This window comes from Podarcis cretensis (assembly GCF_951804945.1).
Source record: "Podarcis cretensis genome assembly, chromosome: 16".
NCBI lineage: Eukaryota > Metazoa > Chordata > Lepidosauria > Squamata > Lacertidae > Podarcis > Podarcis cretensis.
The window spans coordinates 19966974-19987043 of NC_137186.1; the positions used below are offsets into that span (position 1 = coordinate 19966974).

A 20070-nucleotide genomic window follows, 5' to 3' on the forward strand; every position below is an offset into this window, starting at 1 on the left:
AAGTTTGGCCATGCCTGGTCTACACTGACTGGCAGCAGCTCTCCAGACTTTCATAGTGGGAGTCTTTCGCAGACCTGCAAAGTCCTGCTCTACCACCGAGCTATGGTTCTTGCCCTGTATTCAAAGGTGACAGGAGGAGCTGTCAGCATCACTTATCAAGATCTCTTAACGAAACACCCTCCATGCAGCTGTCCCCTCAGACTTACTAGAATTGAGCACAGGGCAAGGGTAGATTTCGCAATGGTCTCCCCAGCCTGCCCCAAGCGAGCAGCAGCACTCCTGGCGGGTAATGTTGGTGGCGAGGACACTGTCGCAGAAGACGGTGTCGTCAAAGTTCAGGTAGCACTCCTTTTTGTTGTGTGGCAGCTCTGAGGGGAAAGAGAGGGAGAGAAAAGTCGTTCACTTCCCCACAAGAAAGAATCATCGCCTCTTTCAGGCCTGCTGGATTCTCACCCACCGTGACTGAGGCACTTGGCAAAAGAAAAAGCTCTCCCCCCACCCCCAGTGCTCTTGCCACCCCCCTCATGTGCCACGCTCACCCTCGCAGCTCTGTTGGTCTTCAGAAGGAGCAAATCCATCATCACAGACGCACACGAAGGACCCCTCAGTGTTTTCGCAGGCCCCGTGCGGCTGGCAGAGGTCAAGGTCTTTCGCACACTCGTCAACATCTGGGGAGGCAACGCCACGCATGTTGGTGCTGCAGGCGCATGTTGCTCAGGGACACAAGAACCTGGAGCCTCAGAAGTCAGCTCCCCCCCCCTCACCCCATTCCAAGCCCACTGTTGGCAAGGTGTATTTAAAAGGTAAAGGGACCCCTGACCATTAGGTCCAGTCGTGACCGACTCTGGGGTTGCGGCACTCATCTCGCTTTATTGGCCGAGGGAGCCAGCGTACAGCTTCCGGGTCATGTGGCCAGCATGACTAAGCCGCTTCTGGCGAACCAGAGCAGCACACGGAAACGCCACTTACCTTCCCACCAGAGCGGTACCTATTTATCTACTTGCACTGGTGTGCTTTTGAACTGCTAGGTTGGCAGGAGCAGGGACCAAGCAACAGGAGCTCACCCTGTCGCGGGGATTCGAACTGCCGACCTTCTGATCGGCAGGTCCTAGACTCTGTGATTTAACCCACAGCGCTACCCGCGTCCCTAATAGCAAGGTGTGTTAAATAAGTATAATTATTTAATTCACACTGAATTGGAGAATGCCTATGTGTATTGCTGAAAGGGTTCAACTGGAAGATTCCACTGAAGCGAAATAAGAGCTCTCTAAGCACCTGGGACACGGGTGGCACTGTGGGTAAAACCTCAGCGCCTAGGACTTGCCGATCGCATGGTCAGCGGTTCAAATCCCCGCGGCGGGGTGCGCTCCCGTCGTTCGGTCCCAGCACCTGCCAACCTAGCAGTTCGAAAGCACCTCCGGGTGCAAGTAGATAAATAGGGACCGCTTACCAGCGGGAAGGTAAACGGCGTTCCGTGTGCTGCACTGGCTCGCCAGATGCAGCTTGTCACGCTGGCCACGTGATCTGGAAGTGTCTGCGGACAGCGCTGGCTCCCGGCCTATAGAGTGAAATGAGCACACAACCCTAGAGTCTGGCAAGACTGGCCCGAACGGGCAGGGGTACCTTTACCTTTTACCTTAAGCACCTGGATGAGTTGGTAACTGTTGTTGTTCTCTGTCACATGTCTGGCTTAGATCACATGAAATAAATAATATTAAACTCTATGCCTGTGTCAGGCTGTGGGTCTCCATTTTTGTGTGTGAGTCTTTCTCTGAAGGCCACAGAGAGAACAAAGGAGGTGTAAATGGGCCTCTACAAAAGTGAACAGAGATCCTGGGGAAATGGAGGCTGTAAAGAGAGTGAGTGTGTGTGTGTGTGTGTGTGTGTGTGAGAGAGAGAGAGAGAGAGAGAGAGAGCGCTTTGTTTCTAGGTCTGTTTATTCCTTATAAGATGCTGGGCCTGTGCAGGACATGCACAAGTTATTGCATGGAATGGTCGGGATGTATCTTTGATGTTTTTTCTAAGAAAGCTCCGCAAGTAAAGCCTGAATCAAACTTATGGGTCTAAACATTGTTTCATTCCAAAAGGGGTCAGTTTTTTTATGCATCCAGTTGCTTCAAGCTCTGCAGTATTAATATCTGCAATAAGGTGAACTGCCTCACTCACCTTGGCACTTCCGACCACCCTCCAACTGGTAGCCGGCCCGGCACAGGCACTGGTAAGAGCCCAAGGTGTTCAGGCACTCGCCACCAACACAGGCTGCTGGGAAGTCACACTCATTCAGGTCTGCAGGGACAGGAGGAAAGGAGAAGGTACTTGCCTGGAAAACCTGGAAAACCCACCCTTTGTCCCAAGCCTAAGAGGTTGGCTATGGTTCGTCAAAATGAAAAGGAGATTGGTACCTGCTCAATGGCATTGTTCTCGCCTCTGTGTTAAGTATAATTGTTTAATTGACACTGAAATGGAGAATGCCTTTGTGCATTGCTGAAAAGGTTTGCCATGGGGAAATTCCACTGGAGTGTACTAAGCTCTCAAAGCACCTTGATGGGTTGATAATTAACTGTTGTTATTCTCTGCTAGCTAACACTGGGAGTGTTTAACTTTATATCACATGTGAGCTGTTGAATTGCAAATTTGCCATCTTGGAAGGGTGGTGGAGTCTTTGTTCCAAGGCTCTGTGGGAGTAAATATATGTCAAAGAGTCTCCTGAAGGAAGAGAAAACAGCTCCAGACAAAATGGAGGCTCTAAGGAGAGAGAGAGACCTTTGATTATAGGCCTGTTTGGAATTATCTTTTCTTTCTAAGATGCTGAACCTGTGCTGGACAGCACAAGATCTTGCCTGGAATTGTTTGCATGCATCTTTGAAGTTTTTGTCCTGTTCTGAAGAAAGTTGTGCGAGTAAAGTTTTAAAATAATATCTGATGGGTCTCAACAATGTTTCATTCCAAAAGGAGTCAGCTTTTATGCATCCAGTCACTTCAAGCTGCACAATATTAATATCTGCAATACTCTAGTACTACTTTTTGTGCTTGACAGCTGAGCTGCGGGACTGAACATGCATTCCGAGCCTCAGTCCTGCTGGCCATTAGTGGGGAGTACAAAAACGCACACACAAGCAAACCTCTTCATAAGCAAACCTCTCCCCTCGTTCTCAGGAGGGAATACACAGCCAAAGAATCCCATCTCTAACCTTCAGAAGCATGGTTCATTGTGTTTGAAAACAGAGGGAGAGGAGGGTCTCAAGCCTGTGATGCAGGGAGGACGGCTTCAGCTCCTCAGGCACTCTGCACAAGCTCAAAGGAGCTACTTCCTTATGCTCCTCCTCAGTGTCGCAGGTGGAATCCAAAACTAGTCCAATAATCCAAGCCAAAAACAAAATCCCAGGCCGCTCTCACCTTCACAGCGGGGCTCATCCTTCACAGCCTGGAAACCCACGGGGCACTGGCACTTGAAGGATCCCAGGGTGTTCACACAGGAACCATAGGTACAGAGAGACCCATTCTCGCATTCATTGATATCTGCATGGAGAGAAACAAATCAGCCCACTTCTTCAGTGTTTCCGCCTCACTCAGCCTTCTCCCAGCCTTCCAGATGTTGTGGGACTACAACTCCCATCAGCCCAGTGTTCTTAGGGATGAAGGAAGTTGTAGTCCAACAATACCCGGGAGTGCCAATGATTCCCCATCTCTGGCCTAGTCGAGATTGGAAGGAAGTCCTTTCCTGGACAGGAACATTGCTTTTATGACATTTTTTATCCCACCCACCCTGTAGCCAAGAGAAGCATACATGGTTCCCCTGCTTCTCCCTCCACCTTATTCTCACAACAGCACTGTGAAGTTGGCTAGGCTGAGAAATAGTGACTGGCCCAAGGTTACAAACTGAGTTTCATGGCTGACAAGAGGTTCGAACTAGAGGTCTATGTTATGAACCACCCTGTGATCCCTCTCCCCTCCTGTGGTTTCTAGCAGCTGGTATTCAAAAGCACTACTGCCTCTGACTGTGGCAAGAATAGCTGTTGTGGTTATCAGCTGGTGAAATCCTTGAATTTGTCCAATCCTCTTTTAAAGCCATCCAAGCTGTTGGCCATCACTGTCTCCAGTGGAAGTGAGTTCCACAGTCTGCGTGAAGACGGACTTTTTTTAAGTGTCCTGAATCTCCCAATATTCTGCTTCATTAGACATCTATGAGAATTCCTGGGCTATTTAAAAATGGTGCTCTGTGAACAGATCATTAGGGTGGGACTCAAGATTTGTGGCACTAAATCTGCTTGGGTGACCACCTTGGCCTCCCCCTTGTCATTGGCTGTGCTGCTGTGACATCACAGAAACCAGCCTGTACAGGTTCCCTCCCACCAGGAAGCTCCGTGCACCAGGGAGGTGTGGGGAATTACCAAGACAGCTGTGGGAATCGGGTGCAGGGACAAATCCGTCGTCACAGATGCAGAGGAAGGAGCCGTCAACATTCTTACACCGGCCATGTTTGCAGAGCGTGCTCTCGGCGCATTCATTCACATCTGCAGGGAGAGTAACCCAGGGAGCTTCACTCCTTGTGCCCTGAGCAACGGAAGGAGAGCTCTGCTGGAGGGCTTTGTGAGGACGGAATGGTGCTTCTTTAGTCTGATTTTTTATGTCTTTTATACACCACCTTTCTTCAGAAGACCAAAAGTGTCAGGGACTGTGCTGAGGAGGGCTGCACTGAGGAGGAATGGTGGGAACCTACCCCTGCTCCTGATCAGGATCCTGAATCTTCCCAGGAGCAGTGGGACAGTATAGATTTGGAACAGTGGTTTGCAGAGGGACATAGTTCAGAAGACAGAAGTTGTGAAGTACTGGGTGGTGAAGAGCTAGGAGAAGAAGAACTGGGAAAGAGAGAGTTAACAGACTCCCTTTAACTGAAAGGTGTCCATCCGCTCAGCGCAAGGTCAAGGAGAGCAGATAAGGTGGCAGCACAGAAAGCACAGTGGTTGTGAGATCAGGTTGCAAGATGCGGTAGTGATGTGAGTGACTAGTGGGGAAGTGGGTGGAACCGTTAACTGGGAGCACCTTCATTCCTAGGAATGGATTCTTGGTTCTCTCGCTGTGATCATTAAAATCTTTAACTGGTAAGAGACTCCTTTCGCTTTGTTCTGCTTATCTACTGCCGAAGAGGAGAGAAAGCCGAGTCCCTGAAGCCTGATAAAAAGGCAGTTTACAGCACAAATGTCACTTCACAGTATCTAGGGCTGAACGACAGATCGTCCAAAACTGGTTTCAAGCCCATATCACATGGCTGTCAACTTTTCCCGGTTTTTAAGGGAAATTCCCTTATTCCAAATAGGATTCCTCGCAAGAAAAGGGAAAAGTTGACAGCTATGCCATATCATGATATCGGTTTCGTAACTTCTGACCTGGTGTGTGTGTGTGTGTGTGTGTGTGTGTGTTATGCAAAAATCACAATGCAGGAAATAAAAAGGAAGCCAGCCCATGCCTCTACATAGCTCCATCCTTATTTCAGACGTTGTGATATATTGGTATATTGGGATGTTTAGCTGGTGATATATTGCCCAGATATTGCCCCACCCTAATATCTATCCAACGTAAAAATCTAAATGATTATACGAATGCAATTATAATACTATGAACTACATGACAAAATATACGGATTCTCGTCATGGCAACAGCATCGAAATTAAAGCAGGGGGAAATCAGCAGCAAGGTTTCCAAGCCAGGGTTGGCCTGCCCATGATAAAAAGAGGCTGAGCCCAGCAAAGCCTTAAGGCAGGGCTCAGGCCTTGCTTCTTACCTCCACACACACCATTTCGACCCCGGAAGCCTGGTGGGCAGGGGCTGCATTTGTAGCTGCCGGGACGGTTTTCACACTTCCCGTCGGGGCAAGTTCCAGGGTCAAGGCACTCATCAATATCTGGAAAGGAAACGGGGTTTATTTGTTTGTTTGTGGATTTTTATTTTTTAACTTATCAGTGTAGCCCAAATAACAAAACAGAGGTTCATGAGACAAACCCATAAAAACTCAACCCAACCAAACCCAGGTTGGCATGAGAAGTTACGTTAACAAGCAGAAACAATAAAGCTGATTATCTTAGATGCTTGCCACAAGATGCTGTACAGACAGGTAAGTCGAGAGTACCATCACCATAAAAAAGGAAGGAGCGAGAAGTGTGACGCAGATGACTTACAAGAGATGCAGAATAAACCCCTAGCTGAAACCATTTGAGAAATAAGGAGTACCAAGGCTGCATCTACACAGCTATGAAAAAATGCAGCTCTGAAAATGATTTTTTACAAACCATTTTATAGCTCAACATGGAAAATTTAATTCAGTTCTGATTCCAGCTCTACAGCGCCATCTGGTGCCACAGTGTTACAACACATTTATAACTTTCTTTTTTACTAATGAAGCTGAGTTCCAATAATAAAAAGCTGTATATTAAGTCAAGGAAAAATTTCAACCAGTTAGATGTTACTTATCCCAAATTTATTGAGAGGCTTGTGGAAGAGGCAAGTGTAAAGTTTTTGTTTTTGTTTTGTTCTGTAAAATTCCTCCAAAATGAGAGACAAAAGAGGTAGCCTTTGTTCTTCCTTTCAGAAAACAAGGGTACCAGGTAAGTTTTTTGGGTAATGCAATTTTCCATGTTAGTCCACCATAATGAGGTGGGAACGATGGTTGTAATCAAAAACAAGATTGCAAGGAAAGAAGGGACACCAGAGGTGAGAAGCAATTAAGAGGGCAGAATAATATAATAATAATTATAATAATAATTTATTATTTATACGCCACACATCTGGCTGGGTTTCCCCAGCCACTCTGGGCAGCTCCCAACAGAACACCAATAACAATAATAAAAAAGCGACAACATCAAACATTAAAAACTTCCCTAAACAGATGTCTTCTAAAAGTCAGATAGCTGTTTATTTCCTTGACATGTGAAGGGAGGGCGTTCCACAGGGCGGGCGCCACTACCGAGAAGGCCCTCTGCCTGGTTCAACAAAGTGAACCCAGGCCTATGCTTTGGCTCTAAATTGCCTTGCAACCAAGATACTGTCTACACCAGTCCCACCAAATGGAAACCTACAGAAAGACTTAGATAATTCTGCGGAAGTCAGCCTCCTCAGCCTTCCCACCCCTCTCTAAGGCTCCTCTTCTCCAGGGTCCCCCCCCCCTCCCACAGTCTCAAGCTGCTAATCTTTGTCCTGCTCTTCTCATTTCTCTGTGTGTGCTCAGAGACCAGAGGAAAGGGAGCTGGTCCCAGCAGGAGGGGGAGACTCCCTGGACTCTTGCACAGCCTACCTCATCTGCTCTCTGCCACAGCATTTTCCTGTTCACTAAACCCTGTTGCCTCTTCAGCTTCTGACTCCTCCCAGTCTGCTACCTCTGACCTCTCCTCAGTGTCCCACCACCAGTCCCCTGTCTCTGAGCCATTTTCCCCAGGGTGTTTGCTGGGTGGGGGACAGACAGACTGTTGGTGCCTCCCACAATTCCTCTGCATGCAACCAGTAGATGACAGTTACGCTATCATAACCCCCCCATTTTATTTCCCAGGACTAAACACTGAATCAAAACGCAACCTTATTTCTGCAGTGCTTGCCACCCCTACCCCCCACTCATAACCCCACCCATTGTACCTTCACAGAGGAGCTGGCGGGAGGGCTTGAGCCGGTAGCCTGCATGGCACTCGCACTTGTAGTGTCCCGGGAAATTGATGCAGGATCCTCCGTCCCCACAGACTTTGGGCTTGGCACATTCATCAATATCTGGAAAGGGGGAAGTGGGGGGGTGCTGTGAGTGGGGCGGGGGGCGGGCCCTGGAACCTCTCACCATCCCCAGGACCCACAAGTGTCTCACCCACGCAGGACCGCACTCCCTTGTGGACCTTCAGCTGGTAGCCACGGTTGCAGTGGCAGTTGTAGGAGCCGCCGGTGTTCATGCAAACGCCCTTCCCACTGCCGCCGCAAGGATCCAGCTCACACTCATTCACATCTGGGGAGAAGAAAGTGGTGGGGGGAGAGAGAGGAAGGCGGAGGAAGGGCAATTGAGTGGTGCAAGGTTTTCCCAAGCAGCAAATTTGTCAGGGAGTGGGAAAAGGGATGTGCGTGCATTTGAGGAAAAATGCCCCTTACCTACACAATACCTGTGCTGGGGATGCCTGCGGTATCCTTGGTAACAATGGCAGGTGTAGCCAGGGCTTGCAGGGATGCACTCGCCGTGGCCGCAAATATTGCGTCTCAGTTTACAAATGTCCGTCTCTACAGGGTGCGGGGAGAGAGAGATATGGGAAAACAAATATGCTTTAAAACATGGGAGGCCCTTATCATATCACCATCACCATGTTCCTGTTACTTATACCCTCCACATTAACTCCCTACAAGTGGCTTACATTAAAAGAGACCTAAGAGGGGGGTAGTGGCTGGACCAGACCAAAGGTCAGCATCTTGTTTTCCGCAGAGGCCAACCAGATGCTTCAGTGGGAAACACCCCCCTACTGAACTGTCACCTCACTGAATCTGGTGGGAGGGCCTTCTCGGTAGTGGCACCCACCATGTGGAACACCCTCCCACCAGATGTCAAAGAGAAGAACAACTACCAGACTTTTAGAAGACATCTGAAGGCAGCCCTGTTTAGGGAAGCTTTTAATGTTTAACAGACCATTGTATTTTAATACTTTGTTGGAAGCCACCCAGAGTGGCTGGGGAAACCCAGTCAGATGCGTGGGGTATAAATTATTATTATTATTATTATTATTATTATTATTATTATTATTATCATCATCATCATCATCATTATCATCATCATCATCATCATCATCATTATTATTATTATTTTAAAAAGGTAAAGGACCCCTGGATGGTTAAGTCCTGTCAAAGGCGACTATGGGGATGTGGTGCTCATTTTGCTTTCAGGCCGAGGGAGCCGGCGTTTGTCCACAGACAGCTTTCTGGGTCATGTGGCCAGCAGGACTAAATTGCTTCTGGTGCAATGGGACACCGTGACAGAAGCCAGAGTTCACGGAAAAGCTGTTTACCTTCCCGTCACAGTGATACCTATTTATCTACTTGTGCTGCTATGCTTTCAAACTGCTAGGTTGGCAGGAGCTGGAACAGAACAATGGGAGCTCAGTTTGTGGAATCGAACTGCCGACCTTCCGATCGGCAAGCTCAAGAGGCTCAGTGGTTCAGACCACAGCACCACCTGCGTCCACCCACCGGTTGCTGTAAAAGACAGGTGGGGACAGTGGGTGTTGCACTCCAGCCCTGCTTACACGTTTCTCCTGAGAACCTAGTTGGTCCCTGAAAGAGCAGGATGCTGGGCTCACATCCAGCCCGTTCTTCTTATCTTCTTCTGCCAAGCTCACCTGTCACCTGTGTGGGGGGCATGTCAAATTCGCTGACGTTCTTGTCCTCTTCGGGATATTTCACCACGACAGCGGTTGTAGGCTTGGCGATCACGGCTGTGAGCCGAAAGAGAGAAACGGTTGTAGCCTACGAACATGGCACTGCCGGGCTCCTGGGCAGCAGTGCCTCTGAGCACAGGATGGAGGGTGGGGGGAGAGTTTTGCAGAGAGACTTCTCACACACCAGGGCCCCAGGCCAATGAAATTCCTGCTCACACTCACCAGGGTAACGGGGACCGAAGGTGGGGGTGTTGGCGAAGAAGACAGGCTGCTGCTCCGAGGTTGTCACATAGCTGGGCAACTGGAAATGGTTTTTTGGGGGGTGAAGGGTCAAGTGATGAAAGAAAGGGACAACATTACAGGCCAAGGCAGATTTGTATGTGGCTAGCCCCGTGGTCACATAGGAAGCGGCTGTGGATGAGGCTGGCCTGCTTACCCATCTAACCCAGTATTGTCTGCACTGACTGGCAGCAGCTTGCCAAGGGCAGACCTTAGCAATATATTGCTCTGTGCGAGGCCAACATTTTATACCCTCCCCCCAGCCCTCGCTTAAGGTGGGCTTTGGGAAGGAGGCACAAGGCTCTGGCAGGGTCCTAGAACCCTCCTGCCTCTTTCTCAAAGCCTGGTAAATGCTTGCCCAGCTTTGGAAAGGAAACAGGAGAAGTCTAGGAACCCTGTCAAAGCCCTCACGCCTCCTTCCTGAAGCCAGGCAAGTGCTTACTGGGTTTTGGGAAGGTGCTCTCCTTGGCTGCTCGCCCAGTGCAGCCACCCTGCTTGTGCTGCCCTAAACCTGCCTCTGTTCCCACCCCCTCAACCTGATCCTTTTTTGTTGCAGGTATCTTTGGGGATTGAACCTGGGACCTTCTGCATACCCAGCAGGTACTCTAGCCACTGAGCTACACTCCCTCCTCACCCCGCTCTTTCCCTACTTTGCAGGAGGGATTCCGTCACAGGACTAGAACTTTAGGTTTGTGCAACTGAAGTGCTCTGGTGCAACAAACCCACTTTGTTTTTTTAAAAAAGGAGTTTCTGAAGTTAGGGGAATGAAAGAAGAAACGCACAGGGAAATGTGGGATAAATGGTAAACTTACAAGGTGTATAACAGGGGTAGGAAACAATTTTGGCTGGGGGGCCAGATCTTTCTATCTCCCCGCCCCACAAGGCAAACATTGGCAGGTGGACAGGACAAGCCACCTGCCAATCACATGGCATCATTATGATGTCACACAATTGATGGGTGGGATGTCCCATCACAGGTGGGAAGAGGAGTGTGCAGCCAAACTGAGTAAGATTTAATTCTCTCTCTCTCTCTCTCTCTCCCTCCATCAGCTGATGTGTCGGGGAGTTAAATCCTGCTGCTGCTTTGGCTGCAAGCGTCTGATCCCTACTGGGAACACCTGCACAGCCAAAGCAGAATCGAACCTCGCCCTCCTGCCCATCAGCTGTTGTCAAGAGCAATGCTCACTGATAGGCAGGTGGGAGTGGTTTAGAAAAAGTGGCGGTATGGGCCAAATTCGGCCTGCAGGCTGGAGGATCCCCACACCTCTGGTGCTTCACCTCCATATAAACAAATAAGGCTGAATGCTCAGTTGTTGTACACTCCGCGAACAAATCGGCACAAATGTTCAGTAAAGAGCAGGCGCCGGGTATCTTCCACGTACACTCTGTGCTAGCAAATTGGGAGGAACGCTCGATAAACAGTTCATCTGGGACCCACCATGACTGGCACAAATAATGTGGCTTGAAAGCCTAAGGTGCCTCCACTTCCTATTAAATATAAAATTGGGGCCCAATCCAGTGGGCAGTTCCCCTGAGTAAGCCCCACTGAAATCAGCAATTCCATTCTTGCCCGGCTTCCCATTGCTTGCACAGAAAAAACGTCTGTTGTGTACTAATTACTATGCCCAGATGGCAGGGTCAGCCTGCTTGCCACTTATTTTTAATGTCATTTGAAAATTGACACCAGAAAAGGCCATTGTCACCAGGATGGTTTTGTCCCAGATTCAACACCCCAATACTTTCTAGGTTGCTGAAAGTACTAGGATTCCACTACCAGAAGGGTCATAGAATCATAGAATTGTAGAGTCATCACAAGAGTCACCTAGGCAATCCTCCCCAGCAGTGCAGGGATCTTTTTGCCCAGCGTGGGGCTCGAACCCACAACCCTGTGATGCTCTACTGACTGAGGGTCACATCTGAATAAGTGACAAGTTTGGCATTAGACTGCCTTTAGAGAGCCAGCATGGTGCAGCAGTTAAGAGTGACAGACTAGGGCTTGTGGGAGACCAGGGTCGACCACCTTGAGCTCCTCAGAGAGAGAGTGGCCTTATCGTTGTAATAATAAATCACATAATTTTAAAAAATCACAGCCAGTTAACTTCTTTTCCACCTCATCTTACTAGAGATCGCCACCGACTCCTTCACGGTGCAGCAATGCAGCTGACACTTACCATAGCTGGAGTTATGACTGCAAGATACAAATAAAGGAAGAAATCAGTTAGATGTTTTAAAGAAAGTTCAGACAGACAGACAGACAGACCCCACTGCAGCTGCACTGACATGGAGGCAGAAATGGGTAGAGTTTAATGCAGCCCTCCTCCATCACCACCCCTACTCCCAGGAAATATCACACACGCAAACACACACATTCTAGACCAGGTATCCCCAACCTGGTGCCCTCCAGATGTTATTAGACTCCAACCTCCCATCGGCCCCAGCTAGCATGGCCAATCATTGAGGGTGGGGTGGTGATACCCCTTCTCCTATTTCCTTCATCTTCATTGTGAGATGAGAAGAGTGACAGCTCCCACTTTTACTATGGAAGAAGTCACAGCATTACATTATATAGAAACCCAGGGAACTGTGGTTTACCCTAACCAAAATCATTTAACAAGTCAGGACCTGAAGTCGGGGTTCGATCCTGCTTTGTTTTAACTGGCTTTTGTTAAAACAGGGTGGGTAGTCCCTCCAGATGTTACTGGACTCCATAAGCCCAAGCCAGCAAGGCCAATGGTTTGGGCTGATGGGAATTATAGCCCACCAACATCTGGAGGGCACCAGCTTGGGGAAGCCTGCTCTAGGCAATGGGGGAGTAAAAATGGGGATCACAGCCTCTGTACTAAACACACACCCAGTACTTCATTCAACTTTATAGCCCACCAACCTTCCAAAATTTAAGAAGCAGGTGTTTCATTCCATACTATGAGGGGGAAAGAACTCAAAGATGCAAGTGGAAGAAATCCACTTGCCCCACAACTTCAGGAAGCTTTCGGCTTGCCTGCCCACCCATTTGGGAACTGACCTTCTGGCTCCTGCGAGTCGCTGCCCACAGGTGGGTGGGTGGGTGGCTCCACGGGTGGTTGTTGCTGCAGGTCTGTGTTGCCATCTGGGTGGATCTGGAGTGTGAAATCGCTCTCGCCTTGGATCGTCAGAGTCTGGTGTGAGGTAAGGATATGGTAGCCTTTTCCCGCAGGGCAGATCTCTCTGAAAGAAGCTGTCCGGGTGGAAAAAGAGAGACAGAAAATTGGTCACACAAACAGTGGCATGACCCTACAATTGGCAGGTGAGGCCTTGTCGGTGGCACCACTGCCGAGGGCTGCCCAGTTGGTGCTGGCCTGTGACAGGGCCTTTTCAGTGGTGGCTCCCTAGTTGTGGAATACCCTTCCTAGTGATGTACACCTGTCCCCATCATTATTAACTATCAGAATAAATTTGAAGACATTTCTGTTTGCACTTATGGAGAATCAATAAAAACATATTAAAAGATAAGTAAATAAAGCATTAAAAAACAGACTGAACAGTACAACAGCATGTCTTTGGTGTTTTCCAAATGCCCAGGGAAAACAAAAATGATTTTGTACAAACAGGGGTGGGGAACATCTGGTCCAGGTGTGGCAGAACGCAGGAGGAAATGGGGGAGAGGGAAAAGACCTCTTCTATTTACCGGTTCCGTCGGCTGGGCAGCGCTCACAACGTGCCCCCCAGGCCTTGCCCACGCTACAGCAGCAGGTCTGGCGGGTGAGCTTGGTGGGCAGCGGGTGCTGGCAATGGTGCTCAGGGCTCACCAGTCGGAAGCACAAACTCTTCTCCCCAGCCTTCTCCGCTATCGTCGTCCCCCACAAAGAGAAGGAGAGAGAGAGAGAGAGAGAGAGAGAGAGAGAGAGAGAGAGGTGTTAGGGGGTCACAAGAGAAAACAAGGACAACGATTAAGAGACCCAGTTTCAAAAACCCACTGGCCTGGTAAACTCACTCAACGACTGTATGCTAGTTCCTCTCTTTCAGCCTAGCCTACCTCACAGGGTTGTTGTGTGGCTAAAAATGGAAAAGGGGGATATTCTTGGTCAGTCTCTTTCTCTCCATCTAACTTACCTCACAGGAGCGTTATGGGGTTAAAAGGTAACGGGGGAAAGCTTGACCACCTCTTCCTCTCAGCCTAACCTACATCACAGGGCTGTTGTATTGCTGCAATGGAAGGTGGGATTCTTGGCCTGTCTCTTTCTTTCGGCCTAGCCTACCTCACAGGGTTGTTTTGTGGATAAAACAGGACTGGGAGGGGGAAAGCCTATTATGCTGCCCCAAACTCCCTGGGCCAAAGTACAGGATTAAAAATATGATGCATAAAATAAAAACACAAAATAAACCTCAAATTCTCCACAGAAAGCCTGGCCACTAAATCCCACTACAAGGTATAGAGTCAGCAGAAAGATATAAGCACCCACATTATACATTTAAAGAACATGGCTGCCCCAAAGTATCCTAGGAACTGTCATTTCCCCCCCTCACAGAGCTAAACTACAGTTCCCAGGATTCTTAGGGGGAAGCAATGTGCTTTATCAGTATGGTGTCAACCACAGCAGCTGAGGAGTCTCCTCTATAATAGACAAAAAGACAGTTTGGTGTCCGCAGCACTGCCATTGTCACAAGCCCCTGTACCAAGGAATGGGTGAAGCATTCCATCACTTCCTTCTCACAGCAAACTCAGGTGACGAGTGCCAATAAAAAAACGAGGCCAGTTCACTGAGAAACTACAGGGAGGTATCAGCGTGTTCAAAGGAAGCTGGAGGTTTGCATAAGTACAAAATATAAAAGTGGGTGGAAAGACTTAAGAGGGGGCAGAAAGCCCAAGCAGAAGCCCAAAGAGGACTGAGCATGCTCACTGGCCTCCAGGAGCCAGAAAATCTTGTGTGAGGAAAGCGAAACTGGAGGGTAGCCAGTTATGTGTTCCCCTTGAGCTGTAGAATATGTCTGGCTGGAACCCTGATCAGGAAGACTCTTACTAGGACAAGCAATTGATGACGATAAAGAAAATAGCAAGAGCATTGGCAGAAAAAACTCTGATCATGCGCAGAGTGCAGAGTTGAGCCATGGTGCTGAAAGACCCACAAGTACCTGCCCTGACTCAGACTAACTCCTTTATCTGCACCAGCCCCTGAATCTTGCACTTCCATGGTCCCAGCTACCAGTACTTTAATATGGTGGCTGTCAGTATTGACATTTGCTTATCGTCAGCTGTGGGCCAGACAATGCGCAGAAAGGACTTAAGACCCATGTGATAGGGATTATATTCTTTGGGGAGGGAAGGAGCAGAGAGAGGCTGGGTTGGTTAGATATGAGAGATCTTCCCACCTCCCCAGCCAAGATACGTACGCACACAATGGGTCCGCGAAGGCCCCAGGACATGTCCTGGCTTGCATGCGCAGCGGAAGCTCCCTTGAGTGTTCAAGCATTCGCCCCCCTGGCAGACTCCTTGCATGGCACACTCATTGATGTCTGTGGGAGGAAGAGACACAGGGCAGTTGCAGTGGTGGGGGCAGGTGGGGGAAACGCAGAGCAATCTCCAAAGCTGCCTTTTGTCTCCGTTCTTGGGAACAAGCGAACATACACTCTTCGGGTGAATCTTGGTGCCCTTGCCTCTTGGTGCATTCATTTCAATGGGCTTGTGCAGGAGAACATCCCAATGGACCGGGCTCTGCGTTCCATTGGTGAAAGAAAAGGCACCTTGTAGGTTTATCCCAGAGTATTGGGGCTGTTATGCTCCATTTACAGATGATTGAGTCAAGGCTGGCATAAAACCTTCACTGTTTTGAGTTGAACCTGTCAGTCTGCATTTCTTAGCGCAGAAAGTATTGGTCTGATGTGTAGAGATCTTTCCTACTCTTAATTTATTCAAGGGGGTTCTGGAAGTTTCTGGAAGCTTCTCTGTGTGAAAGAAGCTTCATGATGTTTGGGTTATTCCTTCAGAGAAGCTAAGTACAGCTGGCTTAAACTGGTTCTCTTATCTCTTCTGTCATGCTGACTATATAAGTAAGGACAGAAGGAGCCCGAGTTTCACTTTCTCTTCCTATCTCTCTTCTTCCTGCTATGGTGTTCTGTACATAGTATGCTAAGTGTTAAGTTTTAGACTTGTTATAACTATTGTAAGTTTTAAGTTAAGTCTGCTGCATCTGGATTTCTTCTGGACTGTGCCAATCCTGAATGTATTGGATTTGTGACCATTATGCTCATTTGCCTTCAGTAGTAGCAAAGCTCTGCTGGAAGAAGTACAATTGCCTCTGATCTATTTTTTGGAAACTTTGCATTGTGTTTTAAGTTTTTTCCTCCCCCTGGACGACAGAACCATGGCCCAAGCTTTCGGCTGGATCGGTCAACCTTGGTCCACATTCACACCATATACTGTATTTTTCGCACCATAGGACACACCGGACAATAGGACGCACCTTGTTTTAGAGAGGGGAGAACAAGAAAAAAAATCTCCCCCTCTCTGCCCAGCGCTCCTTCAGCGAAGCGGCAGGAGGCACTGCGCAGAGAGGGGGAGAATTTTCCCCCTCTTGTTTTCCTGCTCTAAAACAAGGTGCCGTTCAGGCGGCTACCTTGGAAGCCTGGAGAGCGAGAGGGGTTGGTGTGCACCGACACCTCTCACTCTCCAGGCTTCAGGTTCCTTTCGACCTGCTCTTTGGGGCTGGCAGGGGAAGCCCACTACCAGCCCCAAAGAGCAGGTCAGGGAGCAGCGGAAAAGCGCAGCGGAGAGGCTGCTGCCATAGTCGCGCGTCACCTCTCCAGCTGGGAGAGGGTCGCAGGGCTATGGCTTCTTTAGCCCCTCACGTGCTCTCCCAGCTGGAGAGGTGGCGCGCGGCTAAAGAGGATCCTGCCATAGCCGCACGTCACCTCTCCAGCCGGGAGAGGGTCGCGGGGCTATGGCTTCTTCGCTCCATAGGACGCACACACATTTCCCCTTCATTTTTGAAGGAGAAAAAGTGCGTCCTATAGAGCGAAAAATACGGTATTTAAAGCACTACGATACCACTTTAAACAGCCATGGCTTCCCCCAAAGAATTCTGGGAGCTGTAGTTTGTTAAGGGTGTGGAGAGTGGTTAAAGGTAAAGGTAAAGGGACCCCTGACCATTAGGTCCAGTTGTGACCGACTCTGGGGTTGCGGCGCTCATCTCGCTTTATTGGCCGAGGGAGCCAGCGTACAGCTTCCTGGTCAAGTGGCCAGCATGACTAAGCCGCTTCTGGCAAACCAGGGCAGCGCACGGAAACGCCGTTTACCTTCCCGCCAGAGCGGTACCTATTTATCTACTTGCACTTTGACGTGCTTTCGAACTGCTGGGTTGGAAGGAGCAGGGACTGAGCAACGGGAGCTCACCCCGTCACTGGGATTCGAACCGCCAACCTTCTGATCGACAAGTCCTAGGCTCTGTGGTTTAACCCACAGCACCACCCGCGTCCCCAGGAGAGTGGTTAGGAGGTCCCTATTCCTAGAGTTCCCTGGGAAGAGGGATTGATTGTTAAACCATGTTGAGAACTGTAGTTCTGTGGGAGGGGAATAGGGACCTCCTAACAACTCTTAACACCCTTAACAAACTACAGTTCCCATGATTCTTGGGGGGGGGGAGCCTTTAAGTGGTACCATGGTGTTTTCAATGTGTGGTGTGAATGTGGCCTAATACTAGATCACAATTCTCAAAAGCAAAGAGGACCCGCCCCCCCCCCCAGTGGTACATTCCATCTCTCAGTCTCTACCCCAATTTTATACCTTGGCAATGGCTGCTGTTCAGTCGCTTGTATCCCTGTGGGCAGTCACTCCCCAGCGTTTTCTGCACTCCCAAGTCTGAAAGAGGAAAAATGCATGCATTTAATGAACATCACACATATGTACAGCAGCTCCCATCCTCAAGTGATGGGGATTGCCAAAGGCAGCCTATGATCTCAAAGCAACAGGACTGACTCTGATATTCTGAAATATTTATTTATAGATATTTTATGCCGAACACCAGGGAGCAGGCAAACAACCAGACAGTTGGAGTCAAAGAATAATGGAATAACAGAATTGGCGGGTACCCCAGGGGTCATCTAGTCCAACCCTCTGCAATCCAGGAATCCCTGACAGATGGCCACCCGACCTCTGCTTAGAAACCTCCAATGAAGGAGAGTCCATGATCTCCCGAGGGAGTCTGTTCCACTGTTGAACAGCTCTTTTCTATTTAATAGGAACCAATAAATAAATAAATAAATAAAGGCCCTTCAGAAGGCCAATTCTAAGCACATTTAATCTCATGGGGAGAGCAGCAAACAGTGAAGTCCTATACATTACTCAGAACTCAATGGGGCTAGCTTCCAGGTGAAAATGTATACGACGGCAGCCAGTCTGTGCAGAATTCCATAAGGCTATCGCAACTACAATGCATCTTTAAAGTAACCCCACTTCAGTGCAGGCTTCCAAAACAAAGCATCAAAATCCTGCAGGGGTCAAAACATGAGCAATACAAAAAGCCCTGGTCTGCCTGGCCTGAATGCTTGAAATGGCAATAAGAACTCATAGAAAGCTGCCTTCTATTGACTCAGAGAACTCTGGTCCCTCTCACTCTGAACCGCCCACACTGATTGACAGTGGCTGCCCAGGGTTTCAGACAGAAGTCTCTGCTAGGCATACTGGGAGATCCCCTCAGGGACTGAACCCGAGACCTTCTGCAAGCAAAGCAGATGTTCTGCCACCAAGCTACAACCCTTCCCCATTTGCTTCTGTGCCAACGACAACGTCCCCTTCCTTGCCATTTTGGACATCATCTTTTAAACATTAGCCTTGCAGGGAGGGGTGCCGAGTTGTGGTTGCCAAGGGGGCAGTTGCCAAGCCAGCCAGCCAGCTGCAGGAAAGTGAAGCGGAGGGGCCTGCATACTGCCTTGGGGCTGGAAGGGAAGAGGGAGGGCCCACAGCCTGAGCACATTCCAGGCCTCGTCCAACACAAACAGATCCAGCCCCTTGCGCGGCTGATTTCATGAAGCTAGAAAATCCATTCAGGCAGGGTCTAGGAGGGGGAGAGCTTGGCTCCCCCAAACCAGTGCCAGCCAACCCCCTGCCCTTGCAAGCAAGACACTAGACATGCAGGGCAAAACCTCTCTCATCGTCCCTCCCCAGCCATCCCTTGTCAGTTGTGAAAATGCAACTGAAAGCTGTCTTTAAACAAAAACCTCAGCTTCCCTCACAGTGTGTTTATGTATTTAAACAGCAAGACAGGCAGAAATGCAGCAGGTGCAGCTTCTTCCTGGCTGGCAGATGCAGGAATGGGAAACTCTTCTCCTGTTTTATAGGGGACGCAGGAAGCTCTGTCTGGCAACACCTCAGAAAAAAACCAGCGTCGGAGATTGTGGCGGAAAGCTTAGGCATGCAAAGGAGATTTTTGACCACTGAGCTACAGCCCCTTCTCTGGAACACCGTCTCAGACAGCCAACTTCCATCCAGCACTGTCTCCTTGGACAGGCAGCAGTTCTCCAGGGTCTCAGTCACAGAAGAGTTTTCCTGCTACCTGATCTATTTTTTAACTGGGATTCGAATGTGGGACCTTCTGCATTCAAAGCACATATTCCGCTCCTAATATCGAGAGTGCTGGTATGCAAAGCATGCAGAGCATGGCTTGTGAATTTGGCTAGACTTACCTGTTGCAATTAAATGCAGAGAGATGCTTGTAGGGTAAGAAAATAATAGCGTTGTTTACGATAGGGAATACATCATTTGGATAGAAAGTTTTCTAGTTCTAACTAATCTAGAGAAGGCAAAGGCAGCCATGGTTGCTCCTTTGCTTTACAGAGGATAGATTCAAGGGGATTAATCTCAGGGTCCTGGATTTGAGCCCCACATTAGGTGAAAGATTCCTGCATTGCAGGGGGTTGGACTAAATGACCCTCGTGGTCCCTTCCAACAAGTCTGTGATTCTGTGTGATTCGCATTTTGAGGCGCATTTTGAGAGTGGTGAGAGGAAGGAGAAGCTGCGAACAGGATGCAACCTAAAATGACAGGTGCTCAAGGCAGTGCACACAGCTGTCCCCAACCCCATTTTATCCTCACAAGGGTCCTATGAAGTAGGTAAGGCTGAGAAACAGTAACTAGGCCCAGATCACCCAGCAAGCTTCACAGCTTTGTGGATATGGAAACCCTTGTCTCCAAGGCAGCGGTGGAGCAAGCCGATTGGGCGCCTGGGGCGGCACGCATGCCCTGTGCACAGGGGCGCGGCCAGCTGCCCATGGGGCAGGGCCAGCCGGGGCAGGATGCTCCATGGGGCCTCCTAGGAGTCTGCCTGCCTCCTTCCACTCAGCCACCCTACAGCTGAGGGGGAGGCGGTGGGCGGACTGTTTGGGGCAGCGCAGAGCCTGTGGGCGCCCAAACCACTACGTCATTCCCAGGAGA

General features: G+C 49.3%; 1 protein-coding gene across 1 annotated transcript in view; it reads right to left on the bottom strand.

Moving 5' to 3' along the window:
* Positions 1-20070, bottom strand: part of LTBP3 (latent transforming growth factor beta binding protein 3) — a 45803-nt gene that overhangs the window by 12624 nt on the left and 13109 nt on the right. The window contains exons 5-20 of the mRNA XM_079956375.1: positions 17425-17499; positions 15036-15158; positions 13333-13491; positions 12691-12882; positions 11840-11856; positions 9612-9690; positions 9351-9446; positions 8119-8244; positions 7844-7978; positions 7624-7752; positions 5783-5902; positions 4392-4514; positions 3397-3519; positions 2167-2286; positions 540-668; positions 207-368 (exon numbers count right to left, since the gene is read on the bottom strand). Of these exons, the coding sequence (XP_079812501.1) occupies positions 207-368; positions 540-668; positions 2167-2286; positions 3397-3519; positions 4392-4514; positions 5783-5902; positions 7624-7752; positions 7844-7978; positions 8119-8244; positions 9351-9446; positions 9612-9690; positions 11840-11856; positions 12691-12882; positions 13333-13491; positions 15036-15158; positions 17425-17499 (1908 nt within the window). The remainder of the gene's footprint in view (positions 1-206; positions 369-539; positions 669-2166; positions 2287-3396; positions 3520-4391; positions 4515-5782; positions 5903-7623; positions 7753-7843; positions 7979-8118; positions 8245-9350; positions 9447-9611; positions 9691-11839; positions 11857-12690; positions 12883-13332; positions 13492-15035; positions 15159-17424; positions 17500-20070) is intronic.